This window comes from Ruditapes philippinarum, unplaced genomic scaffold (assembly GCF_026571515.1).
Source record: "Ruditapes philippinarum isolate M1 unplaced genomic scaffold, ASM2657151v2 ctg1620_1_1_1_1, whole genome shotgun sequence".
Taxonomy (NCBI): domain Eukaryota; kingdom Metazoa; phylum Mollusca; class Bivalvia; order Venerida; family Veneridae; genus Ruditapes; species Ruditapes philippinarum.
Window position 1 is genome coordinate 168,619 of NW_026858094.1, and position 20,297 is coordinate 188,915.

The 20,297-nt window shown below is 32.6% G+C and overlaps 1 protein-coding gene across 1 annotated transcript; it reads left to right on the forward strand.

Annotated features, from left to right (window-relative positions):
- The first annotated feature begins 2,189 nt into the window (after positions 1-2,189).
- LOC132752058 (probable cytochrome P450 CYP44) lies at positions 2,190-19,524 on the forward strand. The gene is made up of 11 exons (XM_060742327.1): positions 2,190-2,391; positions 7,943-8,123; positions 8,666-8,753; positions 9,022-9,048; positions 10,719-10,909; positions 11,348-11,543; positions 12,230-12,404; positions 15,072-15,238; positions 15,958-16,036; positions 16,674-16,833; positions 18,564-19,524. Exons 2-11 carry the CDS (start codon positions 7,943-7,945, stop codon positions 18,719-18,721), a joined length of 1,422 nt encoding a protein of 473 aa, XP_060598310.1. The 5' UTR covers positions 2,190-2,391; the 3' UTR covers positions 18,722-19,524.
- Positions 19,525-20,297: the final 773 nt, after the last annotated feature.

A 20,297-nucleotide genomic window follows, 5' to 3' on the forward strand; every position in this document is an offset into this window, starting at 1 on the left:
CTTTAAAAATTTAAGTGAGTTAGCGAAAGATCTGAAAGTGTGCACACAATTTATTGTTCTAGACCTAGGTCAAATGGGTAATCTTGTAAAATTATTTCCAGTCCCGTCATTTAATAAAAAAAAAACCTCAGTGTAATTATTCCCTTTAATATCAAGACAGACACAAATTAAATGCACGTGCCCAATAAATGTATTGGTGCATGTAAAAACAAGTGTTGCAAAATGAAGATGTCAGTGGTAATTATTATAATATTTATTGCGAGGTATGCTCACACTGAGTGTTGACGACAGCCTAGCAGCGTCATGACATGACAATGGAGTAACCTGCACATAGTTTGGAGTGTATTTGCACTCTCTCGACAATTGTTGAAATGGGTGAAGGTCAGTGACGCTGCACCCGTCCATTTACAAGGCGGTTCAGATAATCCACTTTATATTCTATCACATTTAAGTCCGGAGATTTTTATAGTATGTCCATGACGTTGTTTATTTTTTTTCAGAAAAAAAAACTTATCATTCTGGCCGTGTCAGCTAGTGGCCTCCGTTATACATTTACATATATTACTTTAAAAAAAAACAACATCAGTTTGAAGCAATTGGTACCGAAAGGGGACCATATACTGTCAATGAACACAATTTAAATTTTAGCGATATCAGTCTGAGAAAGTTTCTGAACATTCAGGTGCAGTGCCCAGTTAAATAACATGTGACGGGCAAATCTGCCCTGAAAGTATGAACAACGATATGATTGTCACATAGTTCCGTGCAACGGTTATGGTGGCCATAATAATAGTCATAATGATGATGATGATAATTATATAATATATTTCTTTAAAGAAGGTAATACATGAAAATATACCATCATAAAAATACATATTTAATATTAAATGTGGCCTTCTTAACAATATATCAAACAGACAAAGAACAACCTCATCAAACAACAATTCCATTGAGCCAATCTATATTTAAATTAGTATCAGTTTACATAAGTATAATTTCATTGGTTTGACAAACTTTCCTTTTAATTATTTAATTTCATCATACAATTTTATGTACAAATAATTTAACAAATATACATTCATAATAATCAAAACAAAAATACAAAAACATGATGACACAGTCATGAAGAGATTTATGTGATCTGCAAGATATGTTATGATGTCAGAGAATTAGAAGATATAATGGTATTCTATTCCAAATCTTTGCAATGAAACAAAACAGTATTTTACCATGTGTGAGGTGTTTTGTACACAAGCTATTGTTCTAGACCTACATCAAATTATCTTGAAAAATTATTACTGACATCAACAATTTGCAATATTGAGTTTTCGCGCACTAAATTATATGTTAGATATATGTCGTAAACAATCTGATTCATTTCTTAGTATGGTCATTATTTCTATTTTATATGCTAATATACTCGTGTGTTTCATTCTATGATAAAATATATATAAAAAATATTCACATTTAGCGGAAGCAGCACGTGTGAATTTCATTACAAGACATATCTCCCCGGGAAATTTCCCATAGGACCGATCAATATTAATTTAATGTTGAAGGGTTCAGTAAAAAATATGAATTGCATTACTTATTAATGATTTTAATGTCGTGTAATGAAACATATTATATTGAAATGGCATATCGGTCATTAGTTTAAAATGTCTCAACTGAATCCTTTGATACATGTAATATTTAACCGCTTATATTTCATAAAAACTATATTTTTTAACTCTGCGTCGGAATATCGGTATTAATTAACCGAGCATGGACTTCTACTTTTAGTATATCAAATGTCTTTTGTCTCTTTGCATATGAATAATAAATGTGTTTATTATTTGAGCTCGCTAAATGATTTTTTTATCGAATATCAGTTTATTTTTCAGAATGATACAGAAGAGATAATTAAGATATCGAATGTTTTATTAAAGTGATCCGTATTTATCCTGATAATTTATTACTAAATGTTTTGGAAATAGGGGAAACCAATATGCTTAAAACATGCTCTGACAGAAAGTTACATTATTAGGCCAGAGATGTAGATAACATTTAGGAACAAAAATTAATAAATAGTTCTCTTTAAAAATTGATGTATCATTTATTTAAATGGGACCTGCAGCCATAGACAAATGCATAAGCTTTCAGAAAATGTATTATTTTAATGATTTTGATATCTGTTTAAAAAGTTTTACTTGCTACAAGAAGCATGCCTGATATTTTAACTGGCCAGGAAGTTGCCTGTCTCTCTTAGTTGCCTATCTCTCTTATCTGTCTCTGGTGCGAGTTACTTCCCTTTTTTGTAAGTCGCCATTTGTTTGCGAGAAATAGAAAGTGCAAAGTTAATGTTAAACACAAGCGCACATTTGCCATCTGTTGAGGACGTTCATTCTCGAGGTGATTTCAGTATATTCAAGTAAATTTCGTTTGATGTAGATTTTAGAATTTGCAAATTGATTGACAGAATTTGCATTTCTCTACGTTAATCTAATTGATAACGATTCGCCCCATAACGATTCGCCCCACTTCAAAATAATTATTTGAAACTTTCTTTTAGTAATTAGAATTAAGAAATAATAAAATTAAAATATGTCTTGTTGTATTTGTAAAATAAAATGTTTTCGTATCTATCTGTAAAAACAAAAATTGGACACTTTAACTGTTGGGTTATCAATATTAAAAATAATAATGATTTGCCCACTTAAATGAATGTTTAGGTTAGATGTATATTCTATGTATATCCTGAAAAAGATAAGTTTTCCATTTCGTGGTATGCTTTGAAAAATACTATCTTATATACAAACATGCCATGGGGCGTCCATAGCCGAGTGGTTAAGGTTTTTTACTTCAAACCACTTGCCCCTCACGGCTGTGGGCTCCAATCCCGCCAGGGACTTTTGATTCATTCATGTGAGGAAGCTATCCAGCAAGCTTACAGAACATCTCGTGTTTTACTCAGGTGGCCGTTTGTGCCTGAAATATGCAAGGAAGTGCACCTGAGGTCTTCCTCCACCAGTAAAGCTGGAATGTTGCCATATGACCTATACTGTGCCGGTGTGACGTAAAACCCAATCAAACAAACATACATGCCATAATTTTTAGGCTTATTTCCTGGACATTTTTCATTTTGAGGTGGGGGGGGGGGGGCATTGATCAGCAACTAAATTGTTTCTAAAATTTACATAGTGGCATACAACCTATATTATCGGTATTTACAACTAGCAATTTAATCACAACAAAACAAGACAAACTGTTAACAGTTTTTCAATCTTTTTTAAAGTATTAAGGCTTCGTAAATTCAATCAGTCACATAATAGAATAAAGCTATGTTAAGGACAATTAGCCATGTTGTTTGGTCGCAATAGCTGAAACGTTCACAGATTCCTGTAGACTTTATCACCTCATATTTAGCAGTAATTTTCACAGTGTTTGAGCACTTAATGGCGAATGTCAGACATAATCCCCTTCGGACAAAATCCCCTTCGCCTGTCCGGACAAAATCCCCTTCATGGGTGGACATATTCCCCTTCATGTTTTTGCAAGGCTGGACAAAATCCCCTTCACTACCCGGACAAAATCCCCTTGTTTCATAGGTTTCTAATGTATTATTATGCTCCATAAAAATTTATGAATAATGTATTACTATACTCCCTAAAAATTGATGAATAATGAACTTTTGTTTTTTTATTTATAATTATGTATCAATAGTTAACCTTTATTTAGTTTAGAAGTTTTCAGTTATGGTAAATTATCAACTGCATAACACATATTTGATTAGGCAATTTCTTTAATTGTTTTAAATTGATTAGTATGAAAAACATTTTTTTTAGCCAATAATTGTTTCATTGATTGTATAAGTTGATAATTCTAATTGATACATACTATCCATTGTTACAATTTCTATTGATGAATGAGTGATAATTTAATCAAACCAAGATCACTGTACCTACTTGATTGATTGTTATGAAAGCTTTAACAAAGCAATTTTAATGTGATTTTAATATTATTAAAATGTGCTAATTGAATGTGCTTTTCTGCTGAAACAATTTCTACTTATTTATACATTAAGATATTTACCTCACAGCATTATGCAGTATGTCGCTCTCTTACACACTTTATAATCCAAGGGGGATTTTGTCCTAGGTAACAATTTTATGAAGGGGATTTTGTCCACTTCAAAATTTCACACATGAAGGGGATTATGTCCACCCATGGAAGGGATTATGTCCAGATATACAAAAATGCATGAAGGGGATTTTGTCCGAAGGGGATTATGTCCGTACACCCTTAATGGCGATTATAATTGCCTGCAGGCAGATTCAATTTATGCTGGCCAGTTTATGACACCTTCACTCAGGAAGCCACAGGGCCCAGGGGTAAACAATTAATCTTTTAATTGATCTGAATTATTGTCGATAATTGTTAGTTGGAAGGGGCACTATAGGGCACCAATCAACGGATTAGTGTATATTACCATATGGGGATAATAGCATTCTAGAATAGTTAATAATAACTTGACAATAAGATTATATAAAAATGTAAAATTTCTGGCTGCAAAGTAGATTATTTTAGATATTTACACCTCCGGGACAGATACCTTATAAAAAGCATGTCAAATATAAACAAAATTCCTTTACCATACACATTTTTCAATCCACATAATAAAGAAAGGCATTATAAAGTGTGGTGAATTATCATTAAAATGGGACTCTGACATCTTTTGGTGGTGTGCATGTCCCTCAGAGTGCATAGGTCACATTGCTGGTTTGACCTAACAGCCAGTGATTTTTTTTCCAATTTTCAAAACAACCTGTGGCTTTCTGAAGGGGAAAATAGAGTGCGATAAATCAGATAAGAGGGTGACCTGAAATCAAATTCCAACAACTGAAAATGGAATTTACCAACACAGTTTATATATAAATTAATTTCAATTTATTTAAACATGCATGGTACATAGCAGAGCTATCTATAGGGACAGATTTCTGTCTTCTAGATGATTTAAGTCAGATGCTGTTAAGTCATGGTTCTGGTAAGGAAGAGCACGAGGCATTTTAGCGGAAAATATTAGCATTTTTAGGGGAAAATATACCTATTTTAGGCTAGGGGAAACAGCCTTTATTCGGCTGTAAAATACATTGAAAAAAATCACTGACAGCATAGGATGTGACGCTAATAAGAGTCTGCTGCCTCCCGGAAGAGGTGCCTTTTAACAATTGGTCTTCTTTTGTTCTGTGCTACAAGAAATTGGTCCTAGGGAGAAGATGATAGACAACTTGAGAAGACCTCCTTTGCAGCTCCATGTTCAGTGATGTACATGTATAAAGGTGATTAAACTAAGTCCTCTGTTGCGGCTGTATGACCAGCGACGTAACAGAGGTGATAGTCTGGGACATATGGCATAGCCTGCGCCCAGTATAAATAAATTTAAAACACACACACATTTAAATGGGGCGATTAGTTATTGGGCGAATCATCAGTGTGGCAAATCATTATATTACCATTCTTAGCTATTTTTTACACATTTTTGCAATGTAAACACATAATGATTATGCAGCATCTAGTACATAATATGACAGAAAATCAACTGCTAATTATATAAACATTCTTGACGCAATGCTAAATGATCATTATTTTCATTTTTTTCTCATATTTAATATTTTTTCAGCATTTCAGGTTAAGAATGTGTCTATACTCTTCTAGTCTTGTAATCTGTTACTGACCCTTACTATGGCAGTTTTTTTCCCCAGGATTTTGGTACATGACCCATACCCATGGAATTAGGCATTTCAGCGATGTTTTGTCAAAAATTGGGAAAAATGCATGACTTAAACTTTGCAGTGATTAAATGAATGCAAAGAATCACTGTCTAAGATGGCATCTTCTAACATTTAAGCACCATACCAGTGAAAAAGCCCTTGTTTTTAAAGATTTTATAATTTTTTATTCAATATTTTTATTTTGTAACTTTGAATTGTGGTTTGGGAAAATAATATACTATTTTCAATTGGAAATATGACTGAATATCGGCTATGATATAAGCTTAAAAAAATCCCTGTACAGCCTTAGTTCCCAGCCCGTGTACTCACACTTTGTAAACTTATTGATTATTATTTCCCATTTATAACCACATAATGTTAAACAGCCGGAATTCAAATGCCATTACAAAATTGGCATATGCACAATAACAAATGTCATAGATAAAACATGTGATTATTGGTAACTGAATATGTAACCTGTTGGCTTTATGTTTAAATCGACATTTGAATATTCAGGGAGCTTAAACTTATTACTGTCTACTTTACAGAGTGTATTTTATGTATGTTTATAAGCATTAAATTCCATGGGAAATGGTCTTGTTTTTAGAGTTTAGAGGGTTTGATACTTAGAGGATATGTTTCTGATGAATTTATGAAGGAAAGAGACAGGACTTTAAAAATTGTCTGAGTATTCAAATTTTAAGAATGTCTGGTTTCCAGATTCGTTATTTTATTATTATATGCCCGAAAAAAATTTTGCTGTATAATGTTAATGCTATGCACTTAGTCATATCTGTCTCCTAGCAGTAGTTTTCTATCCAGTTTGTTTCTATTAAACTAGTGGAAGGAAATTAAAATTACTTAATTATAACCATATTAAATGAGACAATGCACAGAAACCAGATTTGACCTTCATGTCAAATTCAAGGTCACACTTATTTGTATCAATTTAAAATTTTCCCATCCACTTTGTATCTATTGAAAGAAAGAAATTAAAACATTTTGGCTGAAATGTCACATATTTTGAGATTATGTTTAGAAAACAGGCTTGGGCTTCCAGAGATCAAATTGGTCCGCCCAAGGCCCTGGGAGGCATTTTTTTAGAGAATAAATGTTATTTAAATTAATTGTGTTTTGTTATTTTATTGGTTTTTAGCTCGACTTTTCTATGAAAAGGGGAGCTATCCTACTAGCCCCGGCGTCGGCGTCGGCGTTGGCGTCACACCTTGGTTAAGTTTTTCGTACCACCCCACTTTATTTCAGAAGTATTACAAGTATGGCTTTGAAACTTACCATACTTGTTCACCATCATAACCTCCATCTACAGACAAGAGTACATAACTCTGTCAAGGTTTTTGACAGAATTATGGCCCTTTTTTGACTTAGAAAGTGTATTGAGCTTGGTTAAGTTTTTTGTACCACCTCACTTTATTTCAAAACCATTGGACGGTATTGCTTTTGAAACTGACCATACTTGTTTACCATCACGACCTTCATCAACAGACAGAGGACATAACTCTGTCAAGGTTTTTGACAGAATTATGCCCCTTTTGACTTAGAAAATACATTGAATATGGGTAAAATCCACTTATTGCCTTAACCCTTTGAGATATTGCTTTGAAACTTTTAATGCTATTTCACATCATTACCCCCATCTGTACGCAAGAGAAGGTAACTCTGTCAAGGATTTGTTTTAAAAATTAAGGCCTTTTATTCGACTTAGAATCTTGGTTAAGTTTTTAGTACCAGTCCACTTTTTGACTGAACTGTTTGAGATATTAATTTGAAAGTTGGAATACTTGTTTACAATCATGATTCCCAAACATGTCCAGGAGAAGGTAATTCTGTCAAAGATTTTATTTGAATTATGGCCCTTAACTGTCAATGTTTTGTATTATAGGCAAGCACTAAAAAACTTAAAAAATCTAAAAAAATTCATTCCTATCCACTTGTTCACTTTACCATAAATTATGTCATATAAACATTGCTGTAATATTCAAGGGTATCAAACAACTAGTTCACTTTAAAAATACAGAGATTCTTGTATTGCCTTTTACTGCAAAAACTTTTTTTATTGGCAAGCAATAAAAAAGTCGAGCGCGCTGTCTTACGGACAGCTCTTGTTTGTTGTTATGATAATGTTTTTATTTCAAGTTAAACAGTGTAAGAATTGTTACTTTCTTTGTTTTAAGATGAAGACCTTAAAGTCAGTAAACTTATTAAAGCTACAAAAAGTTTGGAGAAGCACAGCAAGTACTACTGTAGAAAGTGCTGGTTGTTTAAGAACAGAATATGATAAAGCTAAACCTTTTGATGACATACCAGGACCTAAAGGACTACCATATATTGGAACAATGTTGAAATACAGGAGAGGTAAATATAGTTCACTCACCTTCCAATGTTAGGATAATTAACGCAGGAAATTAGTTTTGCTTTATCATAAAAATGAAAAAAACTGTTATATTGACAGTTGACACTTTTTTGAGCATTTAATCTTACATGTATGGCCGCTACGTTTCAAATATGATGAAAAAGCTGTAATTATATTGTTTCTGTTGTTCAGTTTATTTAGTACAATTTATTTAAAAGATAAAATGTACAGTCATTGAAATATTTAGCCTATATGTATTTTTGTTGAAAAATAAAGAGATTGAATAAATGCATAACAAGAAGCATTTGGTTTATTCAGTATTTATTTTTAGTTCAATTGTGTAGGAAGCTATAAGCTTAAAGACACACTTTCAAATTCATTCCTGGAACACTTTCAAATTCATTTCCTTGAACCCAACCAGTCTGAGCAATGAGTGGTAAGTTTTCTTGCTTCAAGGAAACAACAAACATGCCTTCTGACAGGGTTTACCCCATTGGTAGCATTCATTTAGATAAACTATTTTTGATGCAATTAACCCACTCAGCCATGTCGGCCACACAGAAGCATTTGTTAAAATTCCCATCTCTCAATAACACCAAACAAAATAGGTTAAAGGGAAACCCAAAGGACCTGTAATAGGTTTATTTTTGTAGCCCCTTTTAAAGCCTTGATTTCAGGGCCTTTTGGAAAAATCCCAACATGACAGTTTTAATCAAAAATCATTGATGGATTTTGTATAAACATTTTTGGGAAATATTTGTAAGGAGACTTGGGCGGGGAAACAACCTTTTTGAAACTTTTTTTGACCCAGACTAAAATCGGACAGTGTTTAAAACAAAAAGGAAAACCCCACATGAAAAGCCCCTCAAAGGAAACAAACAGTATATAAAATAAAACAAGGTTTTTCTTTTTTGGACTTGGCAACACGTAATTGAATTTTTTACATTTATTTTTTTTCCATTTTCCGGATAACAAAACCAAACCCCATCCCGCAAGTAACAAAACCTAATAAAAACGTAAATCTGAATCAGGGGTGAGAGCCCAAATTTTAAACCATTAGACTAACATTCCAAAAAAGGTTATGAAAAAGAAACCCCCTCACTGTGACACCTTGATTACTTATCCTATGCTCTATTGAACTTAGTTTATTCATATCTTGATATGAATAGCATATTGATTGGACTGTATTTCACAGGTCATCTTTTAACTATTTTCAAATGGAAGGTTATGACTGCCTCAGTCAGAACAGTTGAGGGGTAATTTATTATACAGTATAAACAGATATTAAGTCATTTGAGTTTGGTACCCTACAAGAGTACCTGGATTTCTGGCCCAAAAAGTTTCCTCCAAAAAGCCCTTTTTTGAAAAATTTTGGATTTTTGGGAAAACAGAAAGGGGCAAAAAAAATTTGGGGTTCAAACACAAACATCATTTGGCCCTTTCAAAAAAGAAATTTTTCAAATACTTCCCTGAACATTTGTGAGACCTTGGGATTTATAGTAATTTAAGGGGAGTTGTTATGCTTAAATTTTTGTTAAAAATTCTTTACCTTTTTTTTGGGAAAAAATTTCTGTGCCGGGTGCAAAAGTTTAAAAAACCAAGTAAAAAAAAAGAAAATAAAAATAAAATTTAAAACTTTTAAATTTGGCTCTCCATAAAAAATATACTAATTTTATGTTATTTAAAAGTTTTAAACTAAAAAAAAAGTTTGGTTTTCAGCAAAGGGAAAAAGTAAAAAAATTTTATGGGAGGGGATTATATAAAAGGATCCCTTTTTTTGGAAGTTTTTTTGTGCAAATAATGAGATGCAAACTCAGTTTCCTCTGTTGGGAAGTCCTGGTTGTGTTGTTTCCAAAAAACTAAATCATGTGACAGCACTCTAGATTTCGTAGATCATAAATGCATAAAAATAGACAAGCCACTGTAAATAAAACTGTTGTTTCCATGCTTTATTAGTTTTAAGTTTACTTGTACACTAGTTCATTTTAGTTTGATTGTGTTGTTATTGAAATGCCATTGAATCCATTCTTAGAACCAACCAGTACAAAGCAATGAGTGTAAAGTTTCTGTCTTTATTTCCATGCTTTATTTAGTAACATGTTAGAGAGAAGCAAATGACATTGATGCACCAGGTATGGGTACCATCCATGAGAAAAATACTAATAACTTGCACACTATAACATTTACATTTAATGCTTTTAAATTCTCTACAATTTTATGTTATCAAAAGTTTTAAGCTAAAACAAAGTTTGGTTTTCAGCATGGGACAAGTAATAAATGTATGTAGGGTATGTATATAAATGGATCTTGTTTGGAAGTTGTTTGTGCAAATAATGAAATATGTTATCAAAAGTTTTAAGCTAAAACAAAGTTTGGTTTTCAGCATGGGACAAGTAATAAATGTAAGTTTTATTTACTTACCAGCTTTGGTGTGGTATTTTTATACAATAAAGAAAGTTTCAGTCATTCATCTCTAGATAAATTGTCTTAATTTTTGTTTTGTTATTTTAGTACGGTCTTCTTAGTAACAATGCTTATATACGAAAAAGGTAGTTTAAGAAAAAAGTTAGTTATGCTTACTCTTTGCTCAATTGAAGGAATGGAGATGAATGGTACAAGTTACGTAGTGCTGTCCAGCAGATGATGATGCGACCAAAAGCTGTCACAGTTTATCTCCCATTTGTGACAGAAGTTGCTGATGATTTCATTGAGCGCTTAAAGAATATTAGAGATGATTCTGGCCGTGTTGAAAATCTGAGGAATGAAATTTCAAAATGGAATGTGGAATGTATGATCATTTTAAGTAATCTGTAGTCTGTAATTATTGAATATTCCGGTATAAAATTATTAAATACAAATTTTATTGTATGCATCCCATTCACTTTTGGTTCCCACATAAGACTTCGATATTACATTCCTGATGACAATTTGAATTTAAGTTTTGAAGGTTTTACCAAAGGGTATGCAAGCTTCAATTATTTACTGGTTTCTCAATCTAAAGTTTTGTTTTTGAATTTTCTTAAAATTTTCAGTTTTTAAATTATTTAATCACTACCAAATTTTTTGGGTTTTAAAAAAGCAAATGGTCTACAATATAAAAACAGCATTTTAGAGAAAATTAATGACTTTAACGAATTCATTTAAAATTTTTATATAAAAGGTTACCCAAATTTTTAAAAAAAAAATAAAAATTTTTTGAAATGAAATTACATGTTTTTTTATGAAGCTGTTTTGCAATACGTTTCCCAGAGGCGTTTAAATTGTTTATCTGATGGTCCCGACTCCGAGGTACAGAAAATGATTGATGCTAATATGGACATGTTTACATTGTCAGCTAAAATGAAATTCCAGCTTCCATTATACAAGGTCATGAAGACACCAACTTGGAAGAAACTATGCCAGGCCGAGGAATGTGTTTATAAGTAAGCATGATTAAGTGATAGGATAAGGTTATTATGAGAGGTCACCTTGATCAGGAAGCTGTATTTGAGTTAAGTGGATTTTGCTTAGCCAGGATAGCATAAGGTGCAGAAGCACAAAGTGTCATCATGTCAAATCCATGAAAATCAAAACAAATTTTGGTCAATGTTTTTTGTAATGACCCATTTATTATTAGCCGAAGTGTTATGCACATGGCCATCTGTCCCTTCATTCATCAGTCTGTCGCCAATTTTGTGTCGGCTCTGTAACATTTAAACCAATTGAAGAAAATTAAAACTACTTGGCAAAAATATTAATAGTAATGAGAAAAATGCAAGTGTGAGTTTTCTCGAAGTTTTAGGGTTTAATTTTAGGGTTTAGTGGCCATGCCCCAGAGGTCACAAAGTTTAGTTTACATTTTAGTCCAATGGTGTAAAACAAGAATGCTCAAAGTTAAGATATTTGATATGTAGCCTTGCCTTGTGATTTTGTACATGCACAACAGTAATATGAATAGTGCCCCTGGGGTCAATATTGGTCCCATACCGTGGGGGTGAACTTACTTTACATAAACTTATAGGAGGAAAACACATGAAGTCTTCATGTGTAAAAACTACAATGCCTAGAGTTAAAAATATTTGACATGTATCATCATCAAGTGATCCTCTCTTCTTATTTGCCATTTCAGGACAAGTGAGAAATATTTGAATCAAACAATATCAAGAATTAGTAACCTTGCCAGAAATAATGAACTTGAAGAGGGACAATATAACTTTCTGACATATCTGCTAGGTAAACAAGAACTAGACAATAAAGATGTTACTATAATAGCACTGTCATTGTTTGGGGATGGATTAAGCACAGTAAGTAAATAGACTTGAAATAAGTAAGATTTTGAATTTCATCTCAAAGATTCATAATTTTATATATTCTGAAAGCAATAATGTCAACTGTAATACTGTTAATAATGTGAAGTTTGAAAATGGCATGAATCAATCCCTTTATAAAAAGACTTGGCTGAATCATGCAACAAAGTGTTCTCTGAAATATTAGCTTAAACTTATTGCAGGCTGTCCAGCGTCCCTAAAATTCCTAAAAAATCCTAATTTTTTTCAGTTTGGCTAAAATTCCTAAAAAAATGAAAAATTCAAAGGGAATTCCTAAAAATGCCCTATTTTTTCACTTAAATTCCTATTTTTTTATCCTTTGTGATAAACATATCCAGAAACAACCATGTTTCAATCACAACCTAAATTCAAACGCAGTCAGTGGAGTGATATCAATGTCCTGACTAAATTGCATAAGTCACATGTTGCATATACATCAATTCCTGCAGAAATGCCCATACTTGATGTCAGATATTATCAGAAGAAAAAATAATAAGAAACTGTTTGTTTTAAATGGGAACAATGAAAATTGTACCACTTTGACTATATCAAAATAGTCACTTGTTTAAAATTGTGATAAAAAATTTCCAAGGAAGTCATATTTTTATTGGCTACAGAGTTTTAACCATTTACCTCAGTCTTAGGTGTATTTAAAGCAACTATTTACACAAATCACCACTAAATTTCACCAGACTTTATGCAGGGGTCCTTATTAATAACGTCTTAATTTGTAATCAAGTTATTTTTCAAGTATGACTGTAGACACAGATCTTATGTAAGTGATACCAGCTGGCAGATCTAGACAAGTTTCCATATATTTGCTACGGTAATTATAAAATGGGTAAGGTAAACTGGCAGTAATGATTGAATGCTTTAACCATTTTGCTACCCAATTAAGCATACTAAAAAGTGACACCTTCAGTTGCCCTTTTTGTACACATTACCATATACTGAGCATATGTTATAACATAATTAAAGTGTAATATTAAAATCTGGAAAAAAAACTGTTGAAAGTCATTGAAAAAACTGACACTGTTGTGAAATTTTCTACAATTTTTAGTAGCCTGATTTATCTTGAACAATGAAATTTTCTACAATTTTTAGTAGTCTGATTTATCTTGAACAATGAAATTTTCTACAATTTTTAGTAGCCTGATTTATCTTGAACAAATTCTTCATAGATGTATATCCTGCTGTTTTGAATTTAAGTTTAAATATGCCTGGGAATGACTCTAGTGGGTCATATCATTTTTATTGTTTTTTAAGAAAGATCAAAGACTTGTTTTAAATGTACCCAAATAAGAAATGCATTTATAGCTAAAATAAATTTAAAGCGCATAACTTCCCTCTTCCATTTATTATGGGCTTATTATATCTTTACTTGATTATTGTCAGATGTTATCAGAAAAAATATAAGAAACTGTTAGTTTTAAAATGGAACAATGAAAATTGTACCCACTTTGACTTTATCAAAATAGTCACCTGTTTTAAAATTGTGATAAAAAAGTTTCCAAGGAAGTTGCATTTTTATTGGCTAATCATAGCTTAACTAATTGAAATATTGGTTGTTCCTGGATTCTTTATAACTTTGAAAATGTTTTCATTCTAGTTATGTTTTAATGTAGTTTTTCAGCTCTTTTTAAAGGCTGTTGACCAGTGAATCAATTTATTCACTGGTGACTATGGAACACTGGTAACACCTTTGCTATAACCGAACTAGAGCATTATTTGTGAGTTACTTTTGTGTCAAATATGCAAAATTGAGCCCATATCATGGTCTTTTGAGGCCATAATTTAGTATAAAATTCCAAATTTGAGCCCTAAAATTTCTTTCATTTACCCTAAAATTCCTAAATTTTAGCCCTAAAATTTCTTAAAAATTGCCCTAAAATTTGCCCTAATTTTTTGTCAGAAGGTGCTGGACAGCCTGTTATTGAAATCCCCTAACCTGCTTGGAACAATAGTGATAAGCCTTTGTCACCAGTATAGAGCCAGGCACGGTATGTTTGTGCAGTGCGATTAGGCTCTGTACTAGTGCATGGTAACCTAGTATTTTGATTTTGAAATACTTTATATTTCAATGGACTGTTTCATATCCAAGCTTGGGAGGTTTATAAAAACCAAAACTTAAAGGTTTTAAAGGGTTTAGAAAAGGGTTTGAGTGAGAAAAAAATGTAGTTTGAAGAGGGTTGGGGGTAAATGGGAATCATATAATTTTCAAGTAATAGACAGTAATCGTAATTTAATCAATTACCAGTATCAGCTTAAATTTTGGTGTGATCATTAATTACATTTTGATTACTTTTGAATACTATACTATGAATATAGTTAAATATTAGACATTAACCTGGAAATAGAAACATTTTGTTTTGTTTAAAAAATAAAACAATTATTTAATTAATACAAAAACAAATAATAATGTATAACTTTAACAGCATGCTGTAATTAAGGGGGCAAACTATAATTTATCTAGATTGAAACAGCTGATAAGACTTTGAAAACAGTACTACATAGATGGCTCGCATAATATAAGTTTATTAGACTTGTTCAATAAATTCAATATTGAACTTGCACTCATTCAGTATCTTCTATCTACGGTATTGAAGTAAGCTTTTGGTGATGTATTGAATTTTATTTTTGCAGACTTCTCCAACATTATCCAGCAATTTATACTGTCTAGGTCGTTACCAAGATGCTCAAGAAAAAGTATACCAAGAAATTCAAAGAGTTGTTCCCCCTGGATCACAAATAACTGCAGAAATTATCAACAAAATGTCATATTTAAAGGCTTTTGTAAAAGAGGCTTTCAGGTATTGTTTAAGATATATGAAAGAATTTGTAAGGAAATCTAATTTCAGATTAAACTGATAAAGTGCTTAGTTTAAATGATGCACTGATCCAAATAATCTTTGTTAAAGCTGCTTTTCTCCATATCAGTAAAAAGATATTTGTTTCTTGCATAGCAGACCCGGCGTTTCCTTGCCCTTTTTTCCCAAATACAAACTGGCATAGGGAAAATGGCCCCGATGAGCCCCGTGCCTACAAACGTTTATTTTAGCGCACTTTATGAATGAAACCCCGTTAAAATTATTTTCATTTTAGAAGGGGAAATGGGGTTAGGATAACGTCATTTCGCCGTTGTTATTAAAGTTTGTATTCTTTCACTAATTTTTTAAAAAAAAGTTTTTATATTAAATTTACTTTAATTTTATGAACAAAAAACTTTTAGGTAAAATTTATTTTAGATTGAAAAATAAAATTTGGGAGAATTTTGCGAAAATATTCTGACATTGTTTTTTGGTTTGGGGTCGAAAATCCCTCCTTTTGGAAAACCCAACCAAAGGTTGGGGTCCCCTCCGGACGGATTTTTTCGGAAACCCGAACCGCAAAATATGACAGATTTATTAATATCAAAACTTGAAAATTTCACCACCCTAAATATCTTAAAATGGTCATGTCCATCTTTTAATCATCTTTTGTAGCTATAGTTTCTTGTTAATATTTCATAAAATGGGGTTGTCAATTTCAGATTCTTTCCCATTGGTCTAGACGTAGCAAGAATACCTCAACAAAATCTGTCTATAGGTGGTTATCAGATCCCTGCTGGGGTAAGTTCTTTCATTAAATAACAAGAGAACACCTTGATTATATAGTAATAACTATTTAATTAGGCTTCTTTGTTAATACCTTTTGTCATTCAGGTGGTATAGTGCAATTATCATACTTTGAATGTAGATCAGTCTAGGTAGGGATTTCAGAATGAATGTAATAAAGTTAATCAGACATTTACTTTTGAAGTGGTGTCACTTACAAGATTAAGGCGGGGCGTCCGTGGCCGAGTGGTTAAGGTCGTTGACTTCAAACCACTTGCCCCTCACCGCTGTGGGTTTGAATCCGAAAGGGACTTTGGATTCTTTCATGTGAGGAAGCTATCCAGCTAGCTTACGGAACGTCGGTGGTTCTACTCAGGTGCCCGTTCGTGCCTGAAATAATGCACGGAAGGGCACCTGAGGTCTTCCTCCACCAGTAAAGCTGGAACGTCGCGATATGACCTATGCTGTGTCGATGTGACGTAAAACCAAAAAAAAAAAAACAAACAAACAAGATTAAGTCAACTGATTTGTTGTCATTTTAAGGGTTATTAAAGAAAATTTTTTTTGAGAGTTATAACATGAAAACAAAATATTGAAGAAAATCCTATTTTTGTCATTCCATTTCAATCATAATCCTTGTTGTACATTTCAGACACATGTTGAGTTAAATAATTTTGTGATGTTTAAAGATGAGAAATATTTTGATGAGCCAGATGAGTTTCGGGCAGAGAGATGGCTGAGAGATGGTTCAGCTGAGAATATACACCCATACATCCTTACACCATTTGGACATGGACCAAGAATGTGTGCAGGTATTGTTTTACAACTTTCTTAACCTTTTCCCTTATATAGACGTGTTTTGACGGCTTTTTGTCCCCCCCCCCCTCTTTTTTTGAGGCCTCAAGCAGTGAAAATATGCCCTATTTAGGCACCAAACACTGTTTTTCGTTTGAGAAATGTTGTTGACCAATTTTTCGGCCCCCCAACCCCACCCGCATCAAAATAACATCCGAATTCTATTTTAAAACTGGCGGGGAAAAAAGGAAATGGTATATAAATGAAAGAAGGAATCTGCTGTCTAGTTTGTGGAGGTTTGTGCATTTAAGAGTGTGGGTTAATTAATAACTTTATAATTTCCAGACCATGTTTTTTCTTACAATGTCAGTACTTGGTTGTTCAAGCCTACACATGATTTATATTTAATTTTTAGCTCGACTATTCACAGAATAATTGAGCTAATGCAGTCACCCATTTGTCGGCGTCCCTGTGGTTAAGCTTTTGCGTGCAAGCTGGTATCTAAATAACTACTGAAGGGAATGGATTGAAACTTCACACACTTGTTCTCTGTGATTATCTTACATGATTGGCACAAGTCCCATAACTCTGATTTGCTTTTTTGCATAATTATGCCCCTTTTTCGACTTAGAAATTCTTGCTTAAGTTTTTGCGTGTAAGCTGGTATCTCCATAACTACTGAAGGGAATGGCTTGAAACTTCACACACTTGTTCTCTGTGATTATCTAACATAATTGGCACAAGTCCCATAACTCTGATTTGCTTTTTTGCATAATTATGCCCCTTTTTCGACTTTCAAATTCTTGGTTAAGTTTTTGCGTGCAAGCTGGTATCTCCATATCTACTGAAAGGAATGGCTTGAAACTTCACACACTTGTTCTCTGTGATTACCTAACATGATTGGCACAAGTCGAATAACTCTGATTTGCTTTTTTACATAATTATGCCCCTTTTTCCGCTTAGAAATTCTTGGTTATGTTTTTGCAATCAAGCTGGTATCTCCATAACTACTGAAGGGTATGGCTTGAAACTTCACACGCTTGTTTTCTGTGATTATCTTACATTATTGGAATAAGTCCCATAACTCTGTTTGCTTTTTTGCATAATTATGCCCCTTTTTCCGCTTAGAAATTCTTGGTTAAGTTTTTGCGTGAAAGCTGGTATTTCCATAACTACTGAAGGGAATGGCTTGAAACTTCACACACTTGTTCTCTGTGATTATCTTACATGATTGGCACAAGTCCAATAACTCTGATTTGCTTTTTTGCATAATTATGCCCTTTTTCTACTTAGAAATTCTTGGTTAAGCAAATATCTCCATAACTACTGAAAGGTTTGTGCCTTTTTTTTGAACAATTTTATGCATTTTATAATAATAAAGCAGTGATTAACTCATTAAAAAAAACATCTTAATAACAAGCCTTTGTACCTTTTCGGACAATTTTATGTATTTATATAGGTAAGTATTATTATACTCAATGAAACACACTTGTGACAACTTTTCCAATAGTCCAGCGTTACCGTCCTCCGACAGTTCTTGTTATGAATAAACTAAGATAATTACAAACACTGTATTGTTGTATTTTATATCCAGATAAACATTGTTTTACAACAGGCCCTTTAGATATTATAACTTATGCAGAGCTAGAACATGATCTTTTAAGTGCCTTTCTTTCTGTTTGACAAATATTTTCAAAGTAAAAAGTTGTGACACCTGACACACTATTTGTTTAACATTTATATTCAGGAAGAAGATTTGCAGAGCAAGAGATGTATGTAGTGATAATAAAATTATTGCAAAACTTTCGGCTTGAGTGGAGAAAATCGTCAGATCTTGGACAGAAGTACCAAATTCTGATGGTTCCAGATGCCCCAGTTGATGTGGTACTTCATAACAGAAAATAATATTCCTGATTCCAATATAAAATTTAGTTGGCTATTGAAAATAACCAAACATTTAGCCTAAAAAAAAACATGATTGTCTAATTATAAATCATTGTTAAACATAGTTTCAGTTTTAGTCAGTCAGAAACAGGTTTTCAATTTTAGCCAATCATGAAAATAATTTTAATTTATTCAATCATGCACATGTGTTCAATTTAGAATTTTGTCAATCAGAAACATGTTTTCTTTTCAATTTTAGCCAATCAGAAACATCTTATAAGTTAAGTCAGTCATGAACATGTGTTCAATTTAGAATTGAGTCAAACAGAAACATGTTTTCTTTTCATTTTTAGCCATTTTTAGCCAATCAGAAGCATGTTTTCAGTTTTTTTAAGTCGATCAAATGCTAGCAATGTGAAAACGTTGAAGCACTAGAATCATGTGAATGACTATCTGGCTTTTTACTATAAGCTGTTCAATTTAAGCACTTTGATGTCCAAACTCCTCAAATTAATGATAACAAAGTTGGGCATGTCCATTTTATAAATTTAGCAAGTAAAGAATAATGCCAGTGATTATTAACTATTTAAAGGCTATAAAGCTCTGTATTATAAAAAAATTTTATAAAATTTATCAACAATAAAATTAAATTGGTTCTATAATTTTATGGTTGATTCTCAAAAAGTTGTAACATATAATATCTCTATTGTTTAACACACCTGTATATTGTATGTAAACAGAATAAAATGTTCTGCAATAAAATATTATTCTGCTATTTTAAGTAGGATTTTATCCATTTAGCAATTAAGAAGACCCGCCATTTTTGTGTCGCCTCTACGGAGTAGTGGCGACATATAGGGATCACTTCTCCGTCGTCTGTCTGTCCGTCTGTCTGTCCGTCCGTCCGTCCGTCCGTCCGTCACAAAACTTGTCCGGACTACCCCTCATAAACTACTGGTGCAATTTCATCCAAACTTTACAGGAATGATCAGTTATGGCCCTTTAATAATTTTTAATTTTAAAGTTTGTCCGGACTACTTCTCTTATACCACTAATTTAATTTCAATGAAACTTTACAGGATTGATCTGTAGCTCAAGTCCTTGCGCATATTGCAAGGGTTTTCCGGTTGAATGATTTTTGGCCGAGTTATGGCCCTTTGATAAATAGGTGTTTTTTTCTGTGTGTTGCCAGATACACAATAGCTTGTCCGGACTACTCCTCATAAACTACTGGTGCAATTTCATCCAAACTTTACAGGAATGATCAGTACCAAGTCTAGTTGTGCATATTGTCAGCATTTTCCGGTTCAATGATTTTTGTCAGAGTTATGGCCCTTTAATAATTTTTATTTTTAAAGTTTGTCCGGACTAGTTCGCTTATACCACTTATGCAATTTCAATGAAACTTTACAGGATTGATCTGTAGCTCAAGTCCTTGTGCATATTGCACTGGTTTTCCGGTTGAATGAATTTTGGCTGAGTTATGGCCCTTTGATAAAAAGGTGTTTTTTTCTGTGTGTTGCCAGATACGCAAAAGCTTGTCCGGACTACTCCTCATAAGCTACTGGTGCAATTTTATCCAAACTTTACATGATTG